Source organism: Mustela putorius, unplaced genomic scaffold, assembly GCF_011764305.1.
Source record: "Mustela putorius furo isolate JIRA1106 unplaced genomic scaffold, ASM1176430v1.1 tig00000151_pilon_pilon_pilon, whole genome shotgun sequence".
Taxonomy (NCBI): domain Eukaryota; kingdom Metazoa; phylum Chordata; class Mammalia; order Carnivora; family Mustelidae; genus Mustela; species Mustela putorius.
In genome coordinates this window covers 11,069,593-11,091,915 of record NW_025421296.1, presented here as the reverse complement: position 1 = coordinate 11,091,915, position 22,323 = coordinate 11,069,593, and the positions used below count along the sequence as shown (strand labels likewise).

General features: G+C 36.8%; 1 protein-coding gene across 7 annotated transcripts in view; it reads right to left on the bottom strand.

Moving 5' to 3' along the window:
• Positions 1–9,551: 9,551 nt before the first annotated feature.
• TMEM68 (transmembrane protein 68) overlaps positions 9,552–22,323 on the bottom strand; it is a 50,620-nt gene continuing 37,848 nt past the window's right edge. For 6 of the 7 annotated variants that reach the window (XR_006605493.1, XM_045075779.1, XM_045075781.1 and 3 more), the window contains one exon: positions 9,552–10,938. Coding sequence is in view for 4 of the 7 variants with exons in the window: in XM_045075779.1 (XP_044931714.1) it covers positions 10,834–10,938 (105 nt within the window). In the remaining 3 variants the exon portion in view is untranslated. The remainder of the gene's footprint in view (positions 10,939–22,323) is intronic. The other variant, XR_006605494.1, reaches the window with a different exon arrangement.

The following is a 22,323-nucleotide window of genomic DNA, read 5'->3' as shown; positions in this document are numbered from 1 at the left end:
AGATCTCCATAACACCAAGGAGGATCACCTACAGCCCTCCTGGGTCATGAGCAGGGCTGAGACTGGAGGCAGGGGTGGTAGTTGTGGAAAAGTCAAGGACTTTTGCTAACAGATCAGCAATTTGCTAGCAAGTTAAAAGTTATTTCACTTCTTTGAGCTCCTGGTTTCATCCATATTTATAGAACACTTAGGGGCAGAATTAAAAGGCATAGCATATAAAAGAAAGAAAGACATATCAGTATGTTGATGATAGAGTCAGAGAGATCATTACAACTTGGAATGATACAGTGAAAGAGAATATAAGATTTAAGAGGGATTAAATACATAAGAAGTATGTATTTATTAAATACATAAGAAATATTTAATAAAGGTCCCACAGTTAAATTGCTCATACACACACATACACACCAGGAAAGTAAATAACAATAGTAGACATTTACTGAGTACCAAGTACCTATCATGAGCCCGGCCTTACCCTCTATGCTTTCAATACTATGCAACTAGATGCCATAAAGTACTAAACCCCTTACAGGGATGTTTTCCATTAATCCTCTCAGCAAACCTGCAAGACAGGAGCTTTTATTACCCTTCCTCTTCATAGAGGTGAACTTGGTTTGGGAGGGTAAGTAATTCTACTCAAGGTCAGTTAACTGGGAAAAGGTAGACCCAGGACACCAAGAACCTTGAAACAAACATAAAGCTCTTACATGTGACCATCACACCATGTTAGAGAGAAAAGAAACTAGTATATAACAAATCACATGTTACATCATTTGATCCACACATCAGTCAGGATATATAAATTGCAAGTAACAATAATTTTAATTTTAACAGATTTAAGCCCAACAGAAAACAACTGGTTCATGTAACTGGAAGTCCAGAGGTAGAATAGCTTTGAGGGTTGACTTCTTCTAATGGCTCCATCTCTATTTTCTTGCAAATCTTTCTACTGGGCCTCCAGTGAGGTTGGCTTCTTCCCAGACTGGAAGCAATAACCTCACAGCAGATTCAGGGCTCACTGGATCCAAAAATTAATCCAGACAAAGAAAGAAAGGGTCATTTCCAGGAGCTCACCCAGAAAAACGAGGAGAAATTTTCCCAAAGTCTCTGGCTCACTTCTACTTACATCTCCCTGTCAAAATTATGAACAGATCAAGGACATGCGATCATTCTTAGACAAACTGGGCCATCCCTGGAATTGCAAGAGGGGTCAGCATACCCTGAGATTCACAGAGTTCCTGGAGAAGGGGTGGGTACCTAAATAAAGTTAGGGATCTCTTTGGAAGAAGAAAGGAGGGAAAGAATGGGTCTTGGGTAGAGAGTCAACAACGTCTGTTTCAGAGAAATGAATTCTCCTCCCACCTTCCTTTTGTGATCTGTGGCTTTAAAATAGTTCTTGTGAAAAAGAGCTGTGGTTTTTGTACTAATAATAAATTTCATATGAGCTAAATGGATCAGAGGGTTAATGTAAATGTATCAGATGGTTAATCTTGAGCTCACTGATAAGAGTGGCCAGGATAGAAGAAGGAATAGCTTTATCATACTCAATTCTGGTCATACTGGGACATGGTATCAACTCCAGATATTGCATGTAAAGAGGAATAGTAAAGATCATGGAGGAGGTGGAAGCATAGCAATAGTCCCCGAAAGAGTGGAAACTTGGCAAGTTCAAATCCCAATTCTGCCATATTCCTTCCGTGTGAACTTCCACAAGTTGTATAAACTCTAAACCTGTTTACTCATCTTTGAAATAAGGATACTGACACAGACCTGTACCCCTGGGGCTAATAATACATTGAATTTTAATAAAAAATTTAAAAATCACAAAACTAAAATAAAATAGGGATATTGATTAAATACTTACCTTGCAGAGTTGCTGAGAAAAACAAGAAAGACCAAATTCTGTAAGTTCACAGGAGCATAAAGTTTATTTGAATATCATGATTTCTAGATCCTAGCTTCTGCTGGATTTGTCCAGCTCAAGAATTGTGTAGAAGACCCCAGTGAGCTCACTTGGCACTCCTCCTAACCCACCTAGACATAAATCTTGGTCCCTTTCTTTGATTTCCACAGAAAAACAAACAACTCCCTCAGTCTCTTGAATAAGAATCAATGGGAACACTAGACAGACACATGCAAAAGAATGAAACTGGACCACTGTTTTATGCCATGCACAAAAATTATCTCAAAATTATTAAAAGACTTGAATTTAAGATCTGAAACCACTAAACTCCTGGAAGAAAACAGTAAGCTTAGTGATAATTTTTCAGATCTGACTCAAAAGCAAGGACAACGCAACCAAAAATAAACATGCAGAGCTCGTCAAATTAGACAGCTCTGCACACCAAAGGAACCATCAACAAAATAAAAAGACAACCTACTGAGTGGGAGAAAATATCTGCAAATCACATATCTGATAAGGGGTTAATATCCAAAACATATAAGAATTCAATAGCAAAAAATTTAAAAATAGTCTGATTGAAAACTGAGATTTTTTTTTAAGATTTTATTTATTTATTTGACAGAGAGAGTTCACAAGCAGGCAGAGAGGCAGGCAGAGAGAGAGGGGGAAGCAGGCTCCCTACTGAGCAGAGAGCCTGGTGCAGGGCTTGATCCCAAGATCCTGAGATCATGACCTGAGTCAAAGGCAGTGGCTTAACCCACTGAGCCACCCAAGCGCTCCCGGAGCAGAAGATTTTAATAGTTATTTTCTTCAAAGATTACACACAGATGGCCAACACATAGATATAAAATGATGCTCAACAAAAACCACAATGAAATATCACCTCACACGTGACAGAATGGCTATTATAAAAAAAAAAAATAAGAGGTAACAAATCCTGGCAAGGATGTGGAGAAAAAGGAACTGTTGTGCACCATTGGTGGGGCTGTGAATTGATGCAGCCCTATTGAAAACACTACGGGCATTCCTTCAAAAATTAAAAATTGAACTACCATACGATCCACAACTCCACTTCTGGATATCTATCTGAATAAGACAAAAACACTAACTCAGAAAGATATCTGTACCCTGATGTGCATTGCAGCATTACTTATAACAACCAAAATATGTAAACAACATAACTGTCCACTGACAGATGAATGGATAAAGAAGACATGGTGTGTGTGTGTGTGTGTGTGTGTGTGTTCGTATAATATTATTCAGTCATCAAAAAGAATAAAATCTTGCCATTTGTGACAACATGGAAGGACCCTGAAGGCATAATGCAAAGTGAAATTAGTCAGAGAAAGAGAAATACCCTAAGACTTCACTTTTATGTGTAATTTATAAAATAAAAAACAAACAGAACCAAGTTCATATAGAGAACAAACTGGTGGTTTCCAGAAGCAGGGGTTAGGGGGAGACAAAACAGGTAAAGGGAGTCAAAGGGTACAAACTTACGATTATACAATAAATAATGTGCAGCATGTAACGTGCAGCATGTTGACTAGAACTAACAGTACTGTACCGCATATCTGAAAGTTCCGAAGAGGGTAAATCTTTTAAGTTCTCGTAAAAGAAAGAAAGAGAAAGAGAGGAAGGAAGGATGGATGGAAGGAAGGGAGGGAAGAAGGGAGAAAAAGAGAGAGAGACGGAGGGGAAGAAAGAGAGAGGGAGGGAGGGAGGAGGAAAGAAAGAGATGGAAAGAAAGAGGGAGGGAAAGAAAGAGGGGAAGGAAGAAAGGAAGGGTGGGAGGAAGGAGGAGGAGGAATTCATCAAATATCCAACTCAAAGAATAAAGAGCTAAACAAGTAAAAATTGCAGGAGACTTGGGATAAAATGAATCTATCAGGGGCACCTGGGTGACTCAGTGGGTTAAAGCTTTAACCCCTCTGCCTTCGGCTCAGGTCATGATTCCAGAGTCCTGGGAATCTCTGCTCAGCAGGGAGCCTGCTTCCTCCTCTCTCTAGATCTCTCTCTGCCCTCCTCTCTGCCTACTTGTGATCTCTGTCTGTCAAATAAATACACAATTTTTTTTAAAGTGAATCTATCAGAAAGAAAAACAGGTCCCACAGAAAACACTTAAAACCAACATGCCATAGAATATAATAGGAAATGACTCAAAAATTCTGAGAATGGAGGCGCCTGGGTGGCCCAGTAAATAAAGCGTCCTACTCTTGATCTCAGCTCAGGTCTTGATCTCAGGGTTGTGTGTTTAGAAATCAACAAGCAACATGGAAGAGATATAAGTCAAATCTATTCTTTCACCTTTGAACATGAAACATAATCATATAAAGACAAAAACGCACTTTTACCACATGTATTCAGCATACTGTCAGAGGTTCTAATTAGAGTAATTAGATAAGAAAAAGAAATAAAAGATACCCAAATTGAAAAGGCGGATGTAATCTATTTGCAGATGACATGAATTTACATACAGTTTACTGTTAAGATTAACCAAAAAAGGGGATGCCTGGGTGGCTCAATTGGTCAAGCGTCTGCCTTTGGCTCAGGTCACTATCGAAAATCATGGGATAGAGTCCTGCATTGGGCTCCCTGCTCAGCAGGAAGCCTGCTTCTCCCTCTGCTTGCCACTCCCCCTGCTTGTGCATGCTCTCTCTCTCTCACAAAAAATGAAATCTTAAAAAAAGATTCCACCAAAAAAACCTGTTAAATAGATGAAATCAGTAAAGTTGATGAAACAAAATTAACACACAGAAAGCACTTCTATTTCTATACATAAACAGTGAACAACTGAAAAGTAAATTAAGAAAGCAATTATTTAATAGAATAAAAGAGAATAAAATGTTAAGACTTGAACACTCAAAACTATAAAACATTGCTGAAAGAAATCTAAGATGATACAAATAAATGGAAAGTATCCTGTTCTTTAAATACTTAATATGAAGATGACACCACCACCCAAAACAATGTATGGATTAAATATAAATCAAATACAAAATCAAATACAAAAATCAAATACAAAAACCCAATGGTATTTTTTTTTTCATAAACAGGAATACCCATCCTAAAATTCATATGGAATCTCAAGGGACTCCAAATAACTGAAACAAAACAATCTTTAAAAAGAACAAAAAGGGCTCATACTTCTAGATTTCAAAACTTACTACGAAGTTACAGTAACCAAAACAGAGGTAATGGCATATGGACAGACATATATAGGTCAATGTAACAGAATACAGTCCAGAAATAAAGATTTGCATTTAGGATCATCTGATTTATGAGAAGGGTGCCAAGACCACACATGGAAAGGACAGTCTTTTCAACAAATGGTTCTAGAAAACTGGACAGCCGCATGCAAATGTATAAATTTTATACCAAACACAAAAATTAACTTAAAATGGATCAAAGATCTAAACTTAAGAACTAAAATCATAAAACTCTCAGAAGAAAAAATAGGGGGAAAGCTTCATATTGGATTTGGCAATGATTTCTTGGATATGACACCAAAAGTAAATATGGCAAAAGAAAAAGTAGATAAATTAGATCTCAACAAAATAAATTTTAAAGATTTATTAGTCATTCTAGAGAGTGGGGGAGGGGCAGGGGGAGGAGAAGGAGAATCCCAACAGAGTCCCTGCTGAGAGTGAGCCCAACATGGGGCCTGATCCCATGACCCCAAGGACCATGACCTGAGCCAAAATCAAGAGCTGGAGGCCCAAATGACTGAACAACCCAGGCACCCCTAGGTCTTAACAGAATTAAAAACTTTTGTTCAACAAAGGATGCTATCAAAAGAGTAAAAACACAACCCACAGAATAGGGATCAAATATTTGCAAATTATATAACCGATAAGGGATTACTATCCAGAATATATAAAGAACTCTAAAAACAAAAATAGGACTTCAACAGGACATTTCTCCAAAGATGATATGCAAATGGCCAACAAGCACATGAAAAGATATTAAATCATGTCATTAGGGAGATGCAAATCAAAGCCACAGTAAGATACCACTTCATACCCATTAGGATAGTTACCATCAAAAAAATTGAAAATAACAAGTGTTGGTGAGGATATGGAGAAAACGGAATCCTGGTACATTGCTATCAGGAATGTAAAATGGTAGTCTATGGAGATTAGTTTGGTGGTTCCTCAAAAAGTTAGACATGGTGTTATGATGATCCAGCAATTCCTCTCCTAGGTATACATCAAAAAGAATTGAAAGCAGGAACTCAAACAGATACTTCTATACCAATCTCCACAGCAACATTATTTACAATAGCCAAAGGGTAGAAACACCACTTTGGATAAACAAAATGTGCTATATATATACAATGGAATATTTTGAAGCCATAAGAAGATATGAAATTCTGATATATGCTACACAAATGATCCTTGAAAATATTGTAGTGGTCTAATAAAATATATATGTATTTTGTCTTTAGTCCTAGCTTCTGGCACTGAGCTCCTAAAATCCTGGTAAATTCCTGAGTGATAGGAATACCTGTTTTATGCTAATGACTCCTAGTTGGGTATGATGGGGAAAGGCTAGATAGCTTTAGGATGAGGCTAGTTATCAGGAAAACTATGCAACTAGAGAGTTAGAACTTTGAGCTCCATCCCCAGTTTCCAAGGAGGAGAGAGGACAACCAATGATGCCAAGATGAGGTTTGGGGGAAACTTCTGGGTTGGTGAACACATCATATGCTGGGAAGGTGGTACACCCAGAGAGAACATGGAAGCTTTGACACACCTACTACTCCCATACCTTGCCCTCTTCCATTTGGCTGTTCCTGAGTTGTATCCTTTATAATAAAACTCTAAGTATGGTATTTTCCTGAGTTCTGTGAGTTGTTCTACTAATTATCCAACCTGAGCAGGGCAGGATGGGAGAAGGTCATGGAAACTTCCAAATTCGTCATAGGGCAGGCAGAGCAGATAGGGCTTAGAGGCTCTATTTGCAACTGGTACATGAAGTGGGGACAGCCTTATGGGACTAGGCCTTACCTTGTAGAGTCTGTGTTAACTCATTCCAATAGTTAGGGTCAGAATTAAATGGAATTGTAGGAAACCCAGTTGATGTCGGAGATTGAAGAATTGGCAATGCAACTATGTTATCTAGTGTAAGAGAAGATACCAAATAATTTTGCTAAGTGAAATAAACCAGACACAAAAGAATAAATATTATGATTCCACTTATATAAAATACAGAGATCGGGCAAATTCATAGAAAAAGAAAGTGGAAAAGAGGTTATCAAGGGCTGGGGAAAGCAGGGAATGTAGAGTTATTATTTAAAGGACATAGAATTGCTGTTTGGGATAATGAAATAGTTCCCGGAAATGAGTAGTAGTGATGGTTCTACAATACTGTAAATGTATTTAATACCAATGAATTGTATGCCTTAAAAAGGGCTAAAATGATAAATTCCTTATACACATTTTATAATAAAAAAGTAACAAAAATATATTTTTAAAATAGTAATCATATACAAATACAAAAACATCCCACTTACCCTTGTAAATATCTATTATTCCAAAGTTTCGTAAATGCTATAAACTTGAGGGTCTCATATTTAAATTACTTAAAAGTAGAAGAATACTCCTTTGAACAAAATATGAATCTCAGTGTCCATAACGATAACATCAAGTGTGTGGGAAGAGCAGAAATTGGAAAATTCTTTATTATAGTGGAATGCCAACGAATAAATGTAGAATAATAGTTAGAAAATCACACTTTTGAAAACCTCAAAGTAGTAATTATTTCAGAAAATAGCCAACTTAAGGAAGGTAAACTAGAGGGTGAAAGTGTGATGAGAAACATTTACATAGTCTCTAAGTATCTCTCCATAAGCTCAATACAAAGGAAAAATTTACAGGGAAAAAACCTAGCGGGTGCCATTTTAACCAGGTGATCAAAGTTACTACCATTGTTAATGACACAAACCAACATTATGTGCCTCCTGACGTGAAACACTTGAAAGAGCACAACACCATTATGTGGTATTTCTGGAATAATGCATAACCTGGATCAAATCATGAAAAAACAGAGGGAAATAAAACAGTCTTCTCTAAAAATGTCAGTATCATTAAAGACAAAGAAGGGCTAGGCAATCATTCCAGATTAAAGGTTACTAAAGATATGTAAACTAAATGCAGTATGTGATTCTGCTGTGAACCATGAATCAAGAAGAGAAACTGATATAAAGGATATTGAGACAACAGGTAAAACTGAAATCTGGCCTTAAGATCAGATACTAGGTATCAATGATAAATGTCCTGATTTTGATCATTGCTCTGTGGTGCTATGAATGGATGGCCTTATAATCAAGGGTAAAGGTAAAGGGCCTGGCATCTGCAATTTACTATCAGTTGATTCAGAAGAAAAAAATATTTATAAATTTAGAGAGAGAGAGAAAGAGGAGGAGGGGTGGGTAAACAAATGTGACATAACAATTTAGTCAGTCTGGGTGAAGAGTACATGGGAGTACTGTGTACTGCTATTGCAACTTTTCTGTAAATCTGATGTTGTTTCAAAGTTAAAGTTTTTTTTTTTAAGGATATGAAAGATTTCCCAGAGAGGTATGCCATGCTCATGCTTCTGGAAAGTCCCTAGCTTCCATCAGACTTCCATCAGAACACTCCCTCAAAAAGAGTTAAGAATATCCCCTTTTACTTTTTTTCTCTATTTGATCGTATTCCCTCATTCTTCTTTTTTCTTTTATTCATTTATTTATTTTCAGCATAACAGTATCATTATTTTTTCACCAAACCCAGTGCTACATGCAATCTGTGCCCTCTATTATAAGCACCACCTGGTACCCCAACCTCCCACCCCCCACCCCTTCACACCCCTCAGATTGTTTTTCAGAGTCCATAGTCTCTCATGGTTCACCTCCCCTTCCAATTTCCCCCAACTCCCTTCTCCTCTCTAACTCCCCTTGTCCTCCATGCTATTTGTTATGCTCCACAAATAAGTGAAACCATATGATAATCGACTCTCTCTGCTTGACTTATTTCACTCAGCATCATCTCTTCCAGTCCCGTCCATGTTGCTACAAAAGTTGGGTATTCATCCTTTCTGATGGAGGCATAATACTCCATAGTGTATATGGACCACATCTTCGCTCTTTGGAGAACAGTGTGGAGATTCCCTCATTCTTCTAAACAACACTTAAATTCGAAAAGCAAAGATAAAGATCTTGCACTGAGTGAGACAGGATGGCTTCCAGTTACTCTATCAGAGAACGAAGCAAGGTTTTATCTAAAGCAGTAAAACTTAAATACTGTAAAAAATTATAGCTTCTGCTATATGAACAATGAATATCACTCTTTCTTCCATTTTTAAAAACCAATAGTTGCCCCAAACATTATTCTCATTTGTTTTATAATCATTTATTCATTCATTCTGGAAATATTTATTGATTTCAAACAAACACAGCTTACTGCTAGAGGGCGAAAAAAGCTTCAAGTAATCATTGACTCTTTTCATTGAAATTGAAATTAAAATATATTAATTACATTAGAAAGTAAGGTTTACTCTTTGTGGCTGAGATAGATGAATATGATTACAGGTGAAAAATGAATAAAGAGTAAAACAAAGTTAGTTTGAAGTAAAAAAAAGTCACATATGCAATTTCACAAGAAAATGAATTGCAATTCAGCTTTACTTTTATTTTATGTTGCTTAATTCTATATACATTACAGATATCATACATATATACTTGTTATACAAAAATCAATACAAAAATCCAAGTAAGTTAATATCTAAAAAAGGAAGAGGAAGATACTGCATTTGATTTCTGGTACTCTTCCATTTAAATACTTTAAAAATTCAGATTTCAAGGAGACAACAAATCAAAAGCCATTAATTTTTCAGAAAGTTTTGTGTTCACATAAGTTTATCATTCAAGTATATTTTTATTGAAACAATAAACCATTTGACTGGTTGCAAAGTCAAACTGAATAAGCCATGGTATTCAGCAAAGGCAGAGCTTTCTTAGTTCTGCTTTTATCAGCCTAGAATCAACTTCTAACATACAAAATGCAAAGCACAACAGTGATTTTTAACCTTATACTATTAAATGTCATGTTACATAGCTGACAATGCACAGCATACCCTATATGGTACGTCTACAGATTTTCGTTAAAAAATAAAATACTAAAAATAATAATAATTATTAGAAATTCTACTTTTCCTAATTTCCCTTTTATTCAATTTGAAAAACAGTGTATCTTTCCCATTGTGCTTGGCAACTTGACATCATATCTAAAGAAATAATTTAAACATCATGTGGACCAAATATATACATAAATGTCTAAAAATTCTTGGTATTGTTTAATTCAATTATAATTTCAGTTCTACAGTTATCAGTCACAGCAAATACAAAGAATTTAAAATTTTAAAAAAGAATTTAAAATAATATTCCTCAACAAATTATTAGCATGTTTTTAAAAAGTGAATTGTTGAGGCACAAAAACATTAGATGATTCGCCCAAGATCATGAAAGGAATGAGGAGCAGATAAAAGAGTATTTTTTCTTCTAACTTCAGTGTCTGTACTGAATTATGCCATCTTGCAAAATCAGTTCAGTGCAACAGATACAGAAATTAGATGCATTATCTTAGGAATGTTTGTTTAACCTAAATTGCTGTTATTAATAAACTTAACTTTTAAAATCTATATGTTTATCATACATTATCAGGAATTTATAAAAAGAAACATCATTTTCTGAATTATTAGGCATGTAATGAATTTAAATTTGACACAATTGATTGCAAAAACAAAATCAACAATACAATTTTAAACAAACGAGTTCAGTCTAGGATGCTTATTAACATTTAAAAAAAATACTAATTATAGAACCTACAAAATTTAGAGGACAGTACCACAGACACAAACATATAAATATAAATGTATTAAATCATTTTCTAGTCGTTCTTCTGTTTTTTATGAAAACGTTCTAACAAAGCGCTCATAATGTTTCCTGGTATTCTTTGGTGCTTATCAATCAAAGCTTGAAGAGCATTCTTTGTCTATTAAGAAAACAAAAGAAAAGCCATTATTCTCTTAGTTCCCAAAATAGATCATTTATGTTGTAAAGAACCTAATACACTATTTTCAAAAACGTCCTCCTTAATTTAGCACCCATCTCTCAAAATTAGTGACTTCTTTCTCAGCACACAGACGGCACTGATTGTATTATGCTGGAAGCCCAGTTAACGTTATGTGGCTATTTTCTACACCAGACTGTAAGTTCCTTAAGACATAGCTTTGTATTTCTCCAGCAATGAGCACAGCAATGCTTTGTATACAGTAAACACTACAAGGAACTGAAGGAGAAAATTTGGAAGGAAAAAAGTAGTAGGAAATTTTCTAGGAGAAGTTTTACTCCTTTCCATTCAAGAATAAACTTGTATGCATTTTTCATTCATCACTACACACCCAAACAACTACAGGAGGCAGTGCAAGAGGAGACAGTGAGGAAAACTATGACTGAGTTTTTAGTCACTTTTTAGTGACTTTTACACTTTTTAGTTCATTAGGTCAACAGTTTAACAGAAATTTAAGTTAGATCACAGCAATGGGTCAAGTAAGATATAACAAGAAATCTCCTAAAACTATTTGTTTCCCCTTAAATTCATGACAAATTTCAATAACTTTTACTTTTAGATCAGTTTGTGGCTATCTAAAAAAATTTTTGTGCACGCACATAATGCACATATATTCACACATACACACTAGCCTTTCAACAGCCTTCTTCTTATAAATCTTGGACCTTCATCTTTTCTCTAAGTTTTTATTTAAATTCCAGTTAGTTAACATACAGTGTAATATTAACTTCAGGTGTACAATTTAGTGATTCACCACTTCCATACATCACCTGGTGCTCATCACAAGTACCTTCCTTAATCCCCATCAACTATCTCACCCATTCCCCCACCCACCTCCCCTCCAGTAATGATCCATTACTTCTCTATTGTTAAGAGTCTGAGTTGCACCTCTTTTAAAATATAATAAACCCTAGCCTAAAGATGTATTTTAAAAATAAGCCTCTCTAAAACACAAGTTTTTGCATCTCTGAAAGGAGAACTACTTCATACACTTATTCTAAGTATTAAATGAAATTACAACCATCTCTTCAGGTTCATGGCACAATGTGAAGTATATTCTTTAAATTTTATTCACTTATTTAGAAAACGGATGCTTTGGAAGCTATAACATCAGTGAAATGAGGCTCTAATCCCAGGCTCTTAACTTAATAAATGGATCAAGTACAAAATAATAAAATATGTAAGATCATTTGTAAGATGTATCTATAATCTGAGATGTGTAAAGAAAGCATCTGGAAGTTTAGACCTGAGAGCCCATTTGGTGAGCAGGGAAGGACACATGAATGAGAATGAGATACTGTTTGGTCTGGGTCTCCAAGGACCAGTAAGATTTCACTGACAGCGAAGGCAAAAGCAGGAGGAAAAAGACCACAGGAAAACAACAGCCTAAGGAATGGTGAGTTAGCAAATTTGGTTGGAGTTTCAGGTAGGTGTTTAGAAGCTGATGAACAAGGCTCTAAAATTAGAATTCAATTAAATCATCAAAGGCATTAAACACCAAGTGAAAAGATAGACTTAATTTAATATGAATTGAGTTGTCAAGGAAGGGTCCTGGGTGAAGAAATATTAGGGCAATGCATTAAGAAAATACAACTCTTGCAAAATCACCAGTGACATCCCTCTGTCACCAAACCTAGTAACATTCTTTTAATCTTACTTGACCTCTCCATCACCATTGATCTTGCTTCTGAAATTCTCACACTGGAGGAAAAGCTGATTTTCTCCTAGCTTTCAGGCTGCTCCTTTTCAATCTTCTTTGCAGATTTATAATCCCCAAATCAGGCACTTACTTATTCTTCAAAGGTTCAGACAACTTTAATTACCTTTCATTTACTGATGACTCCTAAATCTGTATTTCTGGCCTGCTCGGCTTCATATAGGAATATGCAATATGACTTCCCTTGAATGTTTTAAAGGCACCTCAAATTCAATATGCCTAAGACAAACCCAGCATTCTTTCACTCATACCGTGTCCTCTTCTTAGTTCCTTCCTTATTTCAGCAAATGACACTACCATAAACCTAGCCTAGTAACCCAAAACCTAGGAGTCATCCTTAACAACTTCTGCTTCTCACTCAACAATGGTTAATCCGGGGCACCTGGGGTGGCTCAGTGGGTTAAGCTGCTGCCTTCGACTCAGGTCATGATCTCAGGGTCCTGGGATCGAGCCCCGCATGGGGCTCTCTGCTCAGCTGGCAGCCTGCTTCCCTCTCTCTCTCTGCCTGCCTCTCTGCCTACTTGTGATCTATCTCTGTAAAATAAATAAATAAAATCTTAAAAAAAAAAAAACTGCAGAAAGGCAGAGAACTATAAGACTTCTTCTTCTAAAAAAAAAAAAATGGTTAATCCATTGGCAAAATCCATTCATTTCACTTCCCAAAGACCACTAACATCTATCCACTTCTCTCCATTTCCTTCCCACCTTAACAATACAGGAATATGACATATGCATGTATGTATGAACAGACCTGTATTTATATATATGTGTATGGGTGTGTGGATGAGACTGTAGAGAAAGTTAAAGAGACAGACAGAAACAGACACAGTAAATGCAGAGATGAAATGACAGATTAAGACTGAGAGAACTTTCAGGATATGTCCCAAGTGCCCTGTTCAGCACTGGCACCCTGTATTTTACTTTAGATTTAGACAGTGCTTACAAAATGGTTTCCACAATCAAATGCCTAAACAATCTATCACCCATTTTTTAAATGAGATTTCATTTCTACATTAATTTGGATGCTAATAATTTTGAATTTGTGATAATCTGGGGATCATTATCTTACAGTTATGCTTGTATTACTGACAAGAAGATTGGAAAATCATGACAATATATTCACAAAAGGAAAATTCCAAGTATTCTTTATTTCAAGTATACTTCAGTTCAATAATGACAATTTACAGTAAAAAATATGAATACGGCACTATGTCCTTAAATAAATTCTCCCACTATGTGGGGGAATATAAGTCTACTATGCTTTGGTAGACTACTTATTACTTTAGCTACTGATAATAATGTACATAAAGTAACCGGAAAGGGTAACTGAGGTATTTCAAGGATTCAGAAAAGCCTTCTTTCTTACTTAGTTTAAATAAGTAAGATTGTACTATGTTTATATATTTTAATATATAAAATATCTAATTCCAGCAGTGACCTGAATGTGAGTAAATTTTCCTCTCATGTGAAAAACCCTCATATGAAAAATCAAGGCACTAGAATTTAACTATCAGTAATATATTTTCCTTAACTAAGGAAAATAAGGGAACAGGGTTCATTTAAGAAACCTGGAAGAAATGTTTGAGATCATCTAGTTCAATTTCTCTGCTCTACAAATAAGCAAACTGGGACCTAGAAATAACATATTTATCCAAAGTGACACTGCTGCCTAGTGGTAGTGCGAGGATTATAGCCCAGATCCTTAAATTTCCACATCAGGATTTTCCCCTTCCTTCTCTATCTATTATCTTCTATTTTGCCCATAAAAAATATGGTATTTGTAAAAAGTATTCCTAAGTAGCTCTGGCCCACTTAAATCCTAATAGTGAGGAAAAAATTTAAAAGAGCAAATCAGAATTTGGTTATATCCTCCAGGCAAATGCACTATTCGGGGGCAGCAAAGACATCTGTTATATTAATAGTAAAGTGTGTGTGAGCAAAAGCAACATCATGGGGTAAGGTCCCTGGTGTTGAGGCTCCCGGAGCCCTATCAGTAAGGCATCATCTCGGGATGAGAAAAGAATCATGCTATGCAGAGAGCATGTCCTGACCCTAAAAACCAGCGTTCACAGAGTTTTTTTTCAGGATGCAGGAAGGCAATAAACTATGAGTATATTTAATGGACCAGCAGCATACGTGGAGGTAAGTTTTCTAAGAATGAAGTTCGTTGACAAGGCACACAATGTTTCTTCACTGTTCCCTTTGTGAAACTTCTTACCTATCCGCTGCCTGATTTGAATAGTCCCATCTAATATAATATTATAGCTGTTTCAGCTGCATATCCTTTTTTTTTTTTAAAAAGATTTTATTTATTTGACAGAGATCACAAGCAGGCAGAGAGGCAGACAGAGAGAGAGGAGCAAGCAGGCTCCCTGCTGAGCAGAGAGCCCAATGTGGGGCTCAATCCGAGGACCCTGAGATCATGACCTGAGCCGAAGGCAGAGGCTTTAACCCACTGAGACACCCAGGTGCCCCTGCATATCCTTGTCTAAGGGTCCGGTCTTGCTGAGTCCAAGTATGGTATAGTAGATTACAGTGATTCATTCCCTCTGCCTACCAGTGCCTCTCTTCTGAGCCATCCTATGGGAAGACTACAGATCCTGTCCCAATAAAATCCAGTGTGGCTGTGTGACCGCTTTCACCAGTAAAATGTCCATGGGAGTAAGTGAGCCACTTCCAAATAGAAGCTTTAAAAGGTTCCATTCCTGACATTTTCTTTTTACCATGGCAACATCCCCCATGAATTAGTCATGAACCCAGGAAAAAGAAGACATGGACCTCAGGGGAAATATAACATGAACAAGTAAGCTTTACTGTCCTAAGCCTCTGAGATTGTTTGGTTGTTATGGCAGCAAACCCTAGCAAAACTGACTAAAATCATCCAGTTTTCTCATATATAAAATAGCAACAATAAGCTCTACCCTACAGGATTAAATCAGACTTATACATAGAAGGAAAAAGTGAAATTCCCTCTGTTCACAGATGACGTGATTTTATACATAGAAAACCCTAAAGATTCCATAAAAGAACAGTTAGAACTAATAAACAAATTCAGTTAAGTTGAATATAAAATCTACACACAAAACTCAGTTGTGTTTGGGTACACTAACAATGAACAGTTTGAAAACAAAACAAAAACCAAGAAACAATCCTATTTACAATAGCATTCAAAAAAATAAAATAACTTAGGAAAAACTGTAACCAAGGAGGAAAAAGACTTTCACACTGAAAATGATAAAACACTGCTGAAAGAAACTAAAGACACAAATAAATAGACATCTGTGTTCATGGATTAAAAGATTTAATATTGTTAAGCTGTCCATTCTATCCAAGGTGATCTACAGATTCAAAACAATCCCTACTAAAATCCTTACAGCATTTTTTTCAGAACTAGGGAAAAAAAAAAAGCCTAAAATTCATTTGCAATTTCAAAGGACTCTAAATAGACAAAAGAAGAAAAAAGCTGCAGGCCAAAGCTGCAGAAATCAAAACAGTGATACTATCATAAAGACAAACATATAGACCAATGGAATGGAAAAGACAACCCAGAAATAAACATTTGCATGTATAGCAAATGATCTTTGACAAGGGTGCCAAGACCATACAATGATGGTGGGAAAACGAGATATCCACATTAAAAAAGAATGAAGTTGAACCTTATCTTACATTACACACAAAAAATTATCTCAAATCGGATTAAAGAGCTAAACCTAAGACCTAAAAATATAAACACTCCTAGAAAAAAATGTAGGTGAAAAGCTTCATGACACTGGATTTGGCAATAATTTCTTGACTACGACACCAAAAGCACAGGCAACAAAGCAAAAATAGACAAAGAGGAATACATCAAACTCAAAAAGTTCTACACATCAAAAGAAACAAGCAGCAGGGTGAAAAGGAACCTACAGGAGAAAAAAAAATTTGTAGATCATATATCTAATAAGGAATTAATATCCACAATAAAGACCTTCTACAATTCAAATCAACCCAAATGTAATTATTTGTATTTGTATACAAATACTATGATTATATTGTAATGATTATATTTTCCAAATAATATGATTAAAAACGTGAGCCAACACCTTGAACACACATTTCTCCAAGGAAGATATACAAACGGCCAACAAGCGTATGAAATGATGCTTAACATCAGTAATCATTAGAGAAATGCAAATCAAAACTACAATGAGATACTACTACTTCACACCCATTAGTAAGATGACTAACATCAACAAAACAGAAAATAACAAGTGCTGGCAAAGATGCAGAGAAATTGGAACCCTTATGCACTGCTGGTACGGATATAAAATGGCATGGCCAACTACAGAAAACTGTATGGAAGACACTCCTTGAAAAATTAAAGACAGAATTATCATAGTGTGAGATAACAGAAAATACTTATTGGTCTCTGCCCCTGGATCCTGGTACAGAGGCCCTGAAACTTTTATAATTTCATCAGTGATAAGGGCACTAGAAACATGTTTTGTTCTATTGTTCTAATATTTGGTTTCTGACTCCAGTTCCTCATGCAGTGCTCCTAAAACCCTTATAATTTTCTCAGTGATAAAAATTTCTTTCGCTCTACTGGACTCGTGGATGGCTTCTGGTTAAGGGCTGGTCACCAGAAAGACCAAACTATGATTAGAAGCTTGGAATCTTTAGCTCAATTCCATCATCCCCCATAAAATTCCAATAGTACAGACTTCAGGGAGTTCAGGGAGCTTCCAGGTGGGTGAATACACCCACACCAGGAGGGTGGTACACCCTAAGGTCATGGGGGCTCTGCACCTGGGGCCCTCTCATTCTTCATTCCTCCGTTATCTCTTAATCTGACTGTTCATCTGTATCCTCTATTGTATCATTTAATAAACTAATAAAAGTAAGTGTACCCGTGAGTGCTGTGAGCCACGCTAGCAAATTAATTGAACCTGGGGAGGGGTCATGGGAACCTCCAATTTGTAGCCAACTCAGCAGAAGTTGTGAGTTACCTGAGGACCTACTACATGCGATTAGCATCTAGAATGGGGTGGGAATAGCCTTGTGGGACTGAGCTCTTAACCTGTGGGATCTACACTATCTCTAGGTAGATTGTGTCCAAATTGAGTTATATTATCGGACATCCAGCTGGTGTCAGAGAATTGCTTGGTGGGAGGAAAAACCTCCATATATTTGGTGATCAGAAGTGTCAGAAGTCACGTGGCATGTAAAAGTAAAGAAGATTCACAAGTAAAAGAAAGACATAGTACGGAAGAACTGGGCTTTTCCCTAGAGGAGGGAAAAGCTGGAATTTTTCTTTCCACATACAATCCAGCAATCACACGTCTGGATATATATCCAGAAGAATTCAAAACACGATCTTGAAAACATATTTGTGCATCAATTTTCACTACAGCATTATTCACCACAGCCAAGAAAATGGAAGCAATTCAAATGTCCAACAATGAATGAATGGATAAACAAAATGTGGCATATACATACAATGGAATATTACCAGCTTTAAAAAAAAGAAAGAAATCCTGCCAGATGCTATAATACAAATGGACCTGAAAGGCATGCTAAGAATCACTATCATAGTGGAATTACTATGATTCCACTTTTCTATAGCAGTCAAACTCCTAGTACTAGAAAAGTAGAATGGGGGTTTCCAGGGGCTGCAGGGAAAAAGTGGTAAGCTGGTATGATTCTGCTCACATGCGAAATCCAAAAAAAAAAGAATTTGTGGAAACACAGAGTAGAATGGGAGCTGCCAGGGTGTGGGGGAATAGGGAGATTTTGATAAAGGATACAAACTTACAGGTCTCAGATGAGTAAATTCTAATGTGCAGCATGGTTGACTTACAGTTAATAATACTATATTATATATTAGAAAGTAGCTAACAGAAAAGGTCATAAATATTCCCACCACATATGCAAAATAGTAATTACGGGTGGTGGAAGTGTTGTCTAATCTTATTGTGATGATCATTTCACAATACACAATTTGATATTTACAATATCAAATCTTCACCTTGCACATTAAACTTTTAGTGTTATATGTCAATTATATCTCGATAAAGCTTGGGGAGAAAAAGAATCTTGTGTCACCCATAAAGAAATCAGAGTAAATTGGTGGATATATATGAAAAATATATTTGATATTTGATTTCTGATATATGTATATCATATATATATTTGATATATTGATATTTGATGGATATATATTAAAAAGAGAGAGAGAAGGAATGGTTAGTTGGTGTTCAATGGACACAGAGATTCAATGTAGCAAGATGAAAAGAAGGTTCTAAAGATTGGATTCACAACAATGAATAAATATATTTAGCACGAATAAAACATATACTTAAAAATGGTTATGTAATAAATTTTATATTTTTAACCACAATTTTTAAATTTAAAAAAAATCACAGTATACATACAAAAGGCTGGTATAAAGTTATAATCAACACATTCATCCCATTTTCCAGGTGATTCAGTAATTTGACATTTATGGCTTTTATCTAATTTTATACTTTCTGAAGTTGTAACTACAAGCTGAGTGGTCTTTTTTCCCTTGATCTTTTTTTCCTTGTCTTTGCTGGAATGAATATTACTGATCACTTCTGTTTTTTAAACATCCTCACCTGCTGACTTTACTCACACTAATTTACTTGTTCCCCACCTCTCTGCCACTTCCCTTTCTGTCAGCTTTGGGTGTTTTCCTTGGCACACCCCTTACATGTTACTTGTCCTCCCATCTGTCCTAAGTTGTCTTCTTTCTCTCTCTAGCTGCTTTGTAAAACTCATGACATCAGTAACTATCTCATGCAGATAACTTCTAAATCTTCATCAATTCTGACCTCTCTCCCAAACTCCAGAGCAATATTTTTTAATTTTACTTTTACTTATGAAGGGGTGCCTGGGTGGCTCAGTTGGTTAAGCATCTGCCTTCAGCTCAGGCCATGATCTCAGGGTCGTGGCATGGATTGAGCCCTGAGCCCTGTGCCCTGTGCCAGGCTCTCTGTTCAGTGGGAAGTCCACTTCTCCTTCTCTCTCACATGTGCTCCCTCTCAAATAAATAAAATCTTAAAAAAAAAAAACTATGCATATAAATCTATACATACATATCCTGCAGGTAGCTATAGAATTAGGTTTCAAGTCTGGTATTTTCTCTCTGTAAAATCTCTCAAATTTGCACCTTCCTCTCCCTTTCAAGTACATAAAAAGATCACTATGCAATTCATTCATTCATCAAACATTTATTGTGATCTAATTAAATACGAATGCTCTGCTGGGAACTGGAGACACAAGAATTCATAGCCTAACCTCTGCTCTTAAAAAGCGCACTTATATTTATTTATATGTATCTAAGTGATCACAATTACTAGAGTCATCTTCACAAATCATTGTAGAGGAACAGATTATACATCTGCTTGCTTCTGCCAAATAACTCTGAATGAAACTGGTATGAGCCAATCCCAAACAGAGGCCTATCCTAATTGAAATGTACTGGTAGACAAATTCCCTAGTGTGAGAGTTAAGGGCCTAAAAATATAGCCCCTACTTACTTTTCCGGTTTCATCTCAACTAAACCCTACTCACTAAGCTAGTGATTCCCCAAGTTTATTTTTCCACAGTTGTTATTAAATGCTATTCAACAAAAAACAAGGAGAGGGTTTTGGTCAGGTGAGAACAGGAAAATGTGCTTTGAAACAAAGTTAAAGAGACCTCTTTGTTGCGGGATTCTTAGAACTTTCAACATGTTAATGTGTTTTGCAAAATTCCTGGAGAATTTATCAGGCAGTCTTTCCCAACCTTGCTGTTCTAACACCCTCAGACTACTGGTATATGGTCAACTTTCCTATCACTATTTCTTTATTCATACTCTTCCTCCAACCCCAAGTCCACATGTCCAAATCACATCCCTCTTTCAAGACCCACCACAAACGCCCTCATTCCAGAAAGCTTTTCCTATTTTTTCCTTCACAAAGTGGTCTTTTTCCCCCTTTGAGTTTCTACTGTCTCACTCAAATTAGCCTCCATATTGCTTCCAGTGACCTTTGCAAATGCAGTCTTATCACAGTGTTCACCTATTTTCAAGACCACGACACCCCGCCCCTGACCCAGCTTTTAGGAAACAAAATCAACTGTAGGCCATGATTGTCCAGACCTGTCCTGTGTTTCTAGCTTCATCTCCCATAATATTTTCCCTTCTGGCTATACAAAACTACCCGCAATTCTCCAAAGATTTTACGCTGTCATATTGCCATCCATTTATACATTTAGTTTCCTCCACCTCATTCCTTGTATTTCCAAACTGAATTCAGCTATCACCTCTCCCAAGGAGGTACCCCTGATCTAATTTGGGTATCCTTCCTTTGTGCTTCCATAATACCCAAAGATAGCAGTTCTCAGGCTGGATCTTGCCCCACTGGGTGTTACATGAAAAGACCTAGAGGCATTTCTTCATTATCACAATGATAATGGGGTGAGGATGGGAGTGCTACTGGCATCTAGTGAGGAGAGGCAACAGAGGGTGGTAAGCCCCATATGGCACACAGCACAGGCCTCCACAACATGTTAGTAACACCCGGAGTAAGAAATCTTCTGCAAGCACACCACTGTGGTTAGTGCATCACCATATAAACGCTGATTTAATTATTCCGTTCCCCTGCTGGACTGCAAGTTCCTAGAGTAATGGTATTCACTTTTGTTAATAATGTTAACACCCAGCATTCCCAGAGCACTTACTATATACCCCTCCCTCTTCCAAACAATGAACATGTATAATCTCATGTAATCCTCAGAGACAACTGTGAGTGGTTATGATTCAGGGTCATGAGACTGAGTCCTGTGTCAGGCTCCATCCATGTTGGGCATGGAGCCTGCTTAGGATTTTCTCTCTCCCTCTACCCCTCCCACAGCCCCTCCCACCGTTTATTGCACACGCTCGCTCTCTCTCTTTTTTATTTTCTAAAAAAAAAAAAATAAACAAATATTCTCTTCCATGTTCTGCAGACTAACAGAGTAAGCTGTGGACTCCCTGAGGTCACACAGCACACACGTGGTGGAGCTAAGAACAATCTGACTTCATAACCCACACTCTTAAAAACTACTCTACTTTCCTGCCAGGATATTTCATTTTTTTTTTTTTTTAAGATTTTTTATTTATTTGAGAGAGAGACAGTGAGAGAGAACATGAGCGAGGAGAAGGTCAGAGGGAGAGGCAGACTCTCCTAAGAGACTCAAGCCTAAGGCAGTCGTCCAACCAACTGAGCCACCCAGGCGCCCCCTGCCAGGATATTTCTATCAAACAAGAACAACACTTTCCTTTCAAGGAGGTCAATTCTTTCTTCTGGACATCACTTATGAAACTTTTTCATTACCAGTACCAAGAGCCCCAACCTCTTAGCACTTGTGACATTTTAAAATGAGTGGTTCTTTGTTGTGGGGAGCCGTCCTGTGCATGGTAAGAAGTAGCATCCCTGTCCTCTACTCACTGCAAGCCCATGGCCCCACCATCTCCCAGGACCTGTCTATCATGACAATAACTTAACATCCTGAGACACTGCCAAATGTCCCTTGGGGAAAAAAGCACCACTGATCGAAACATATCT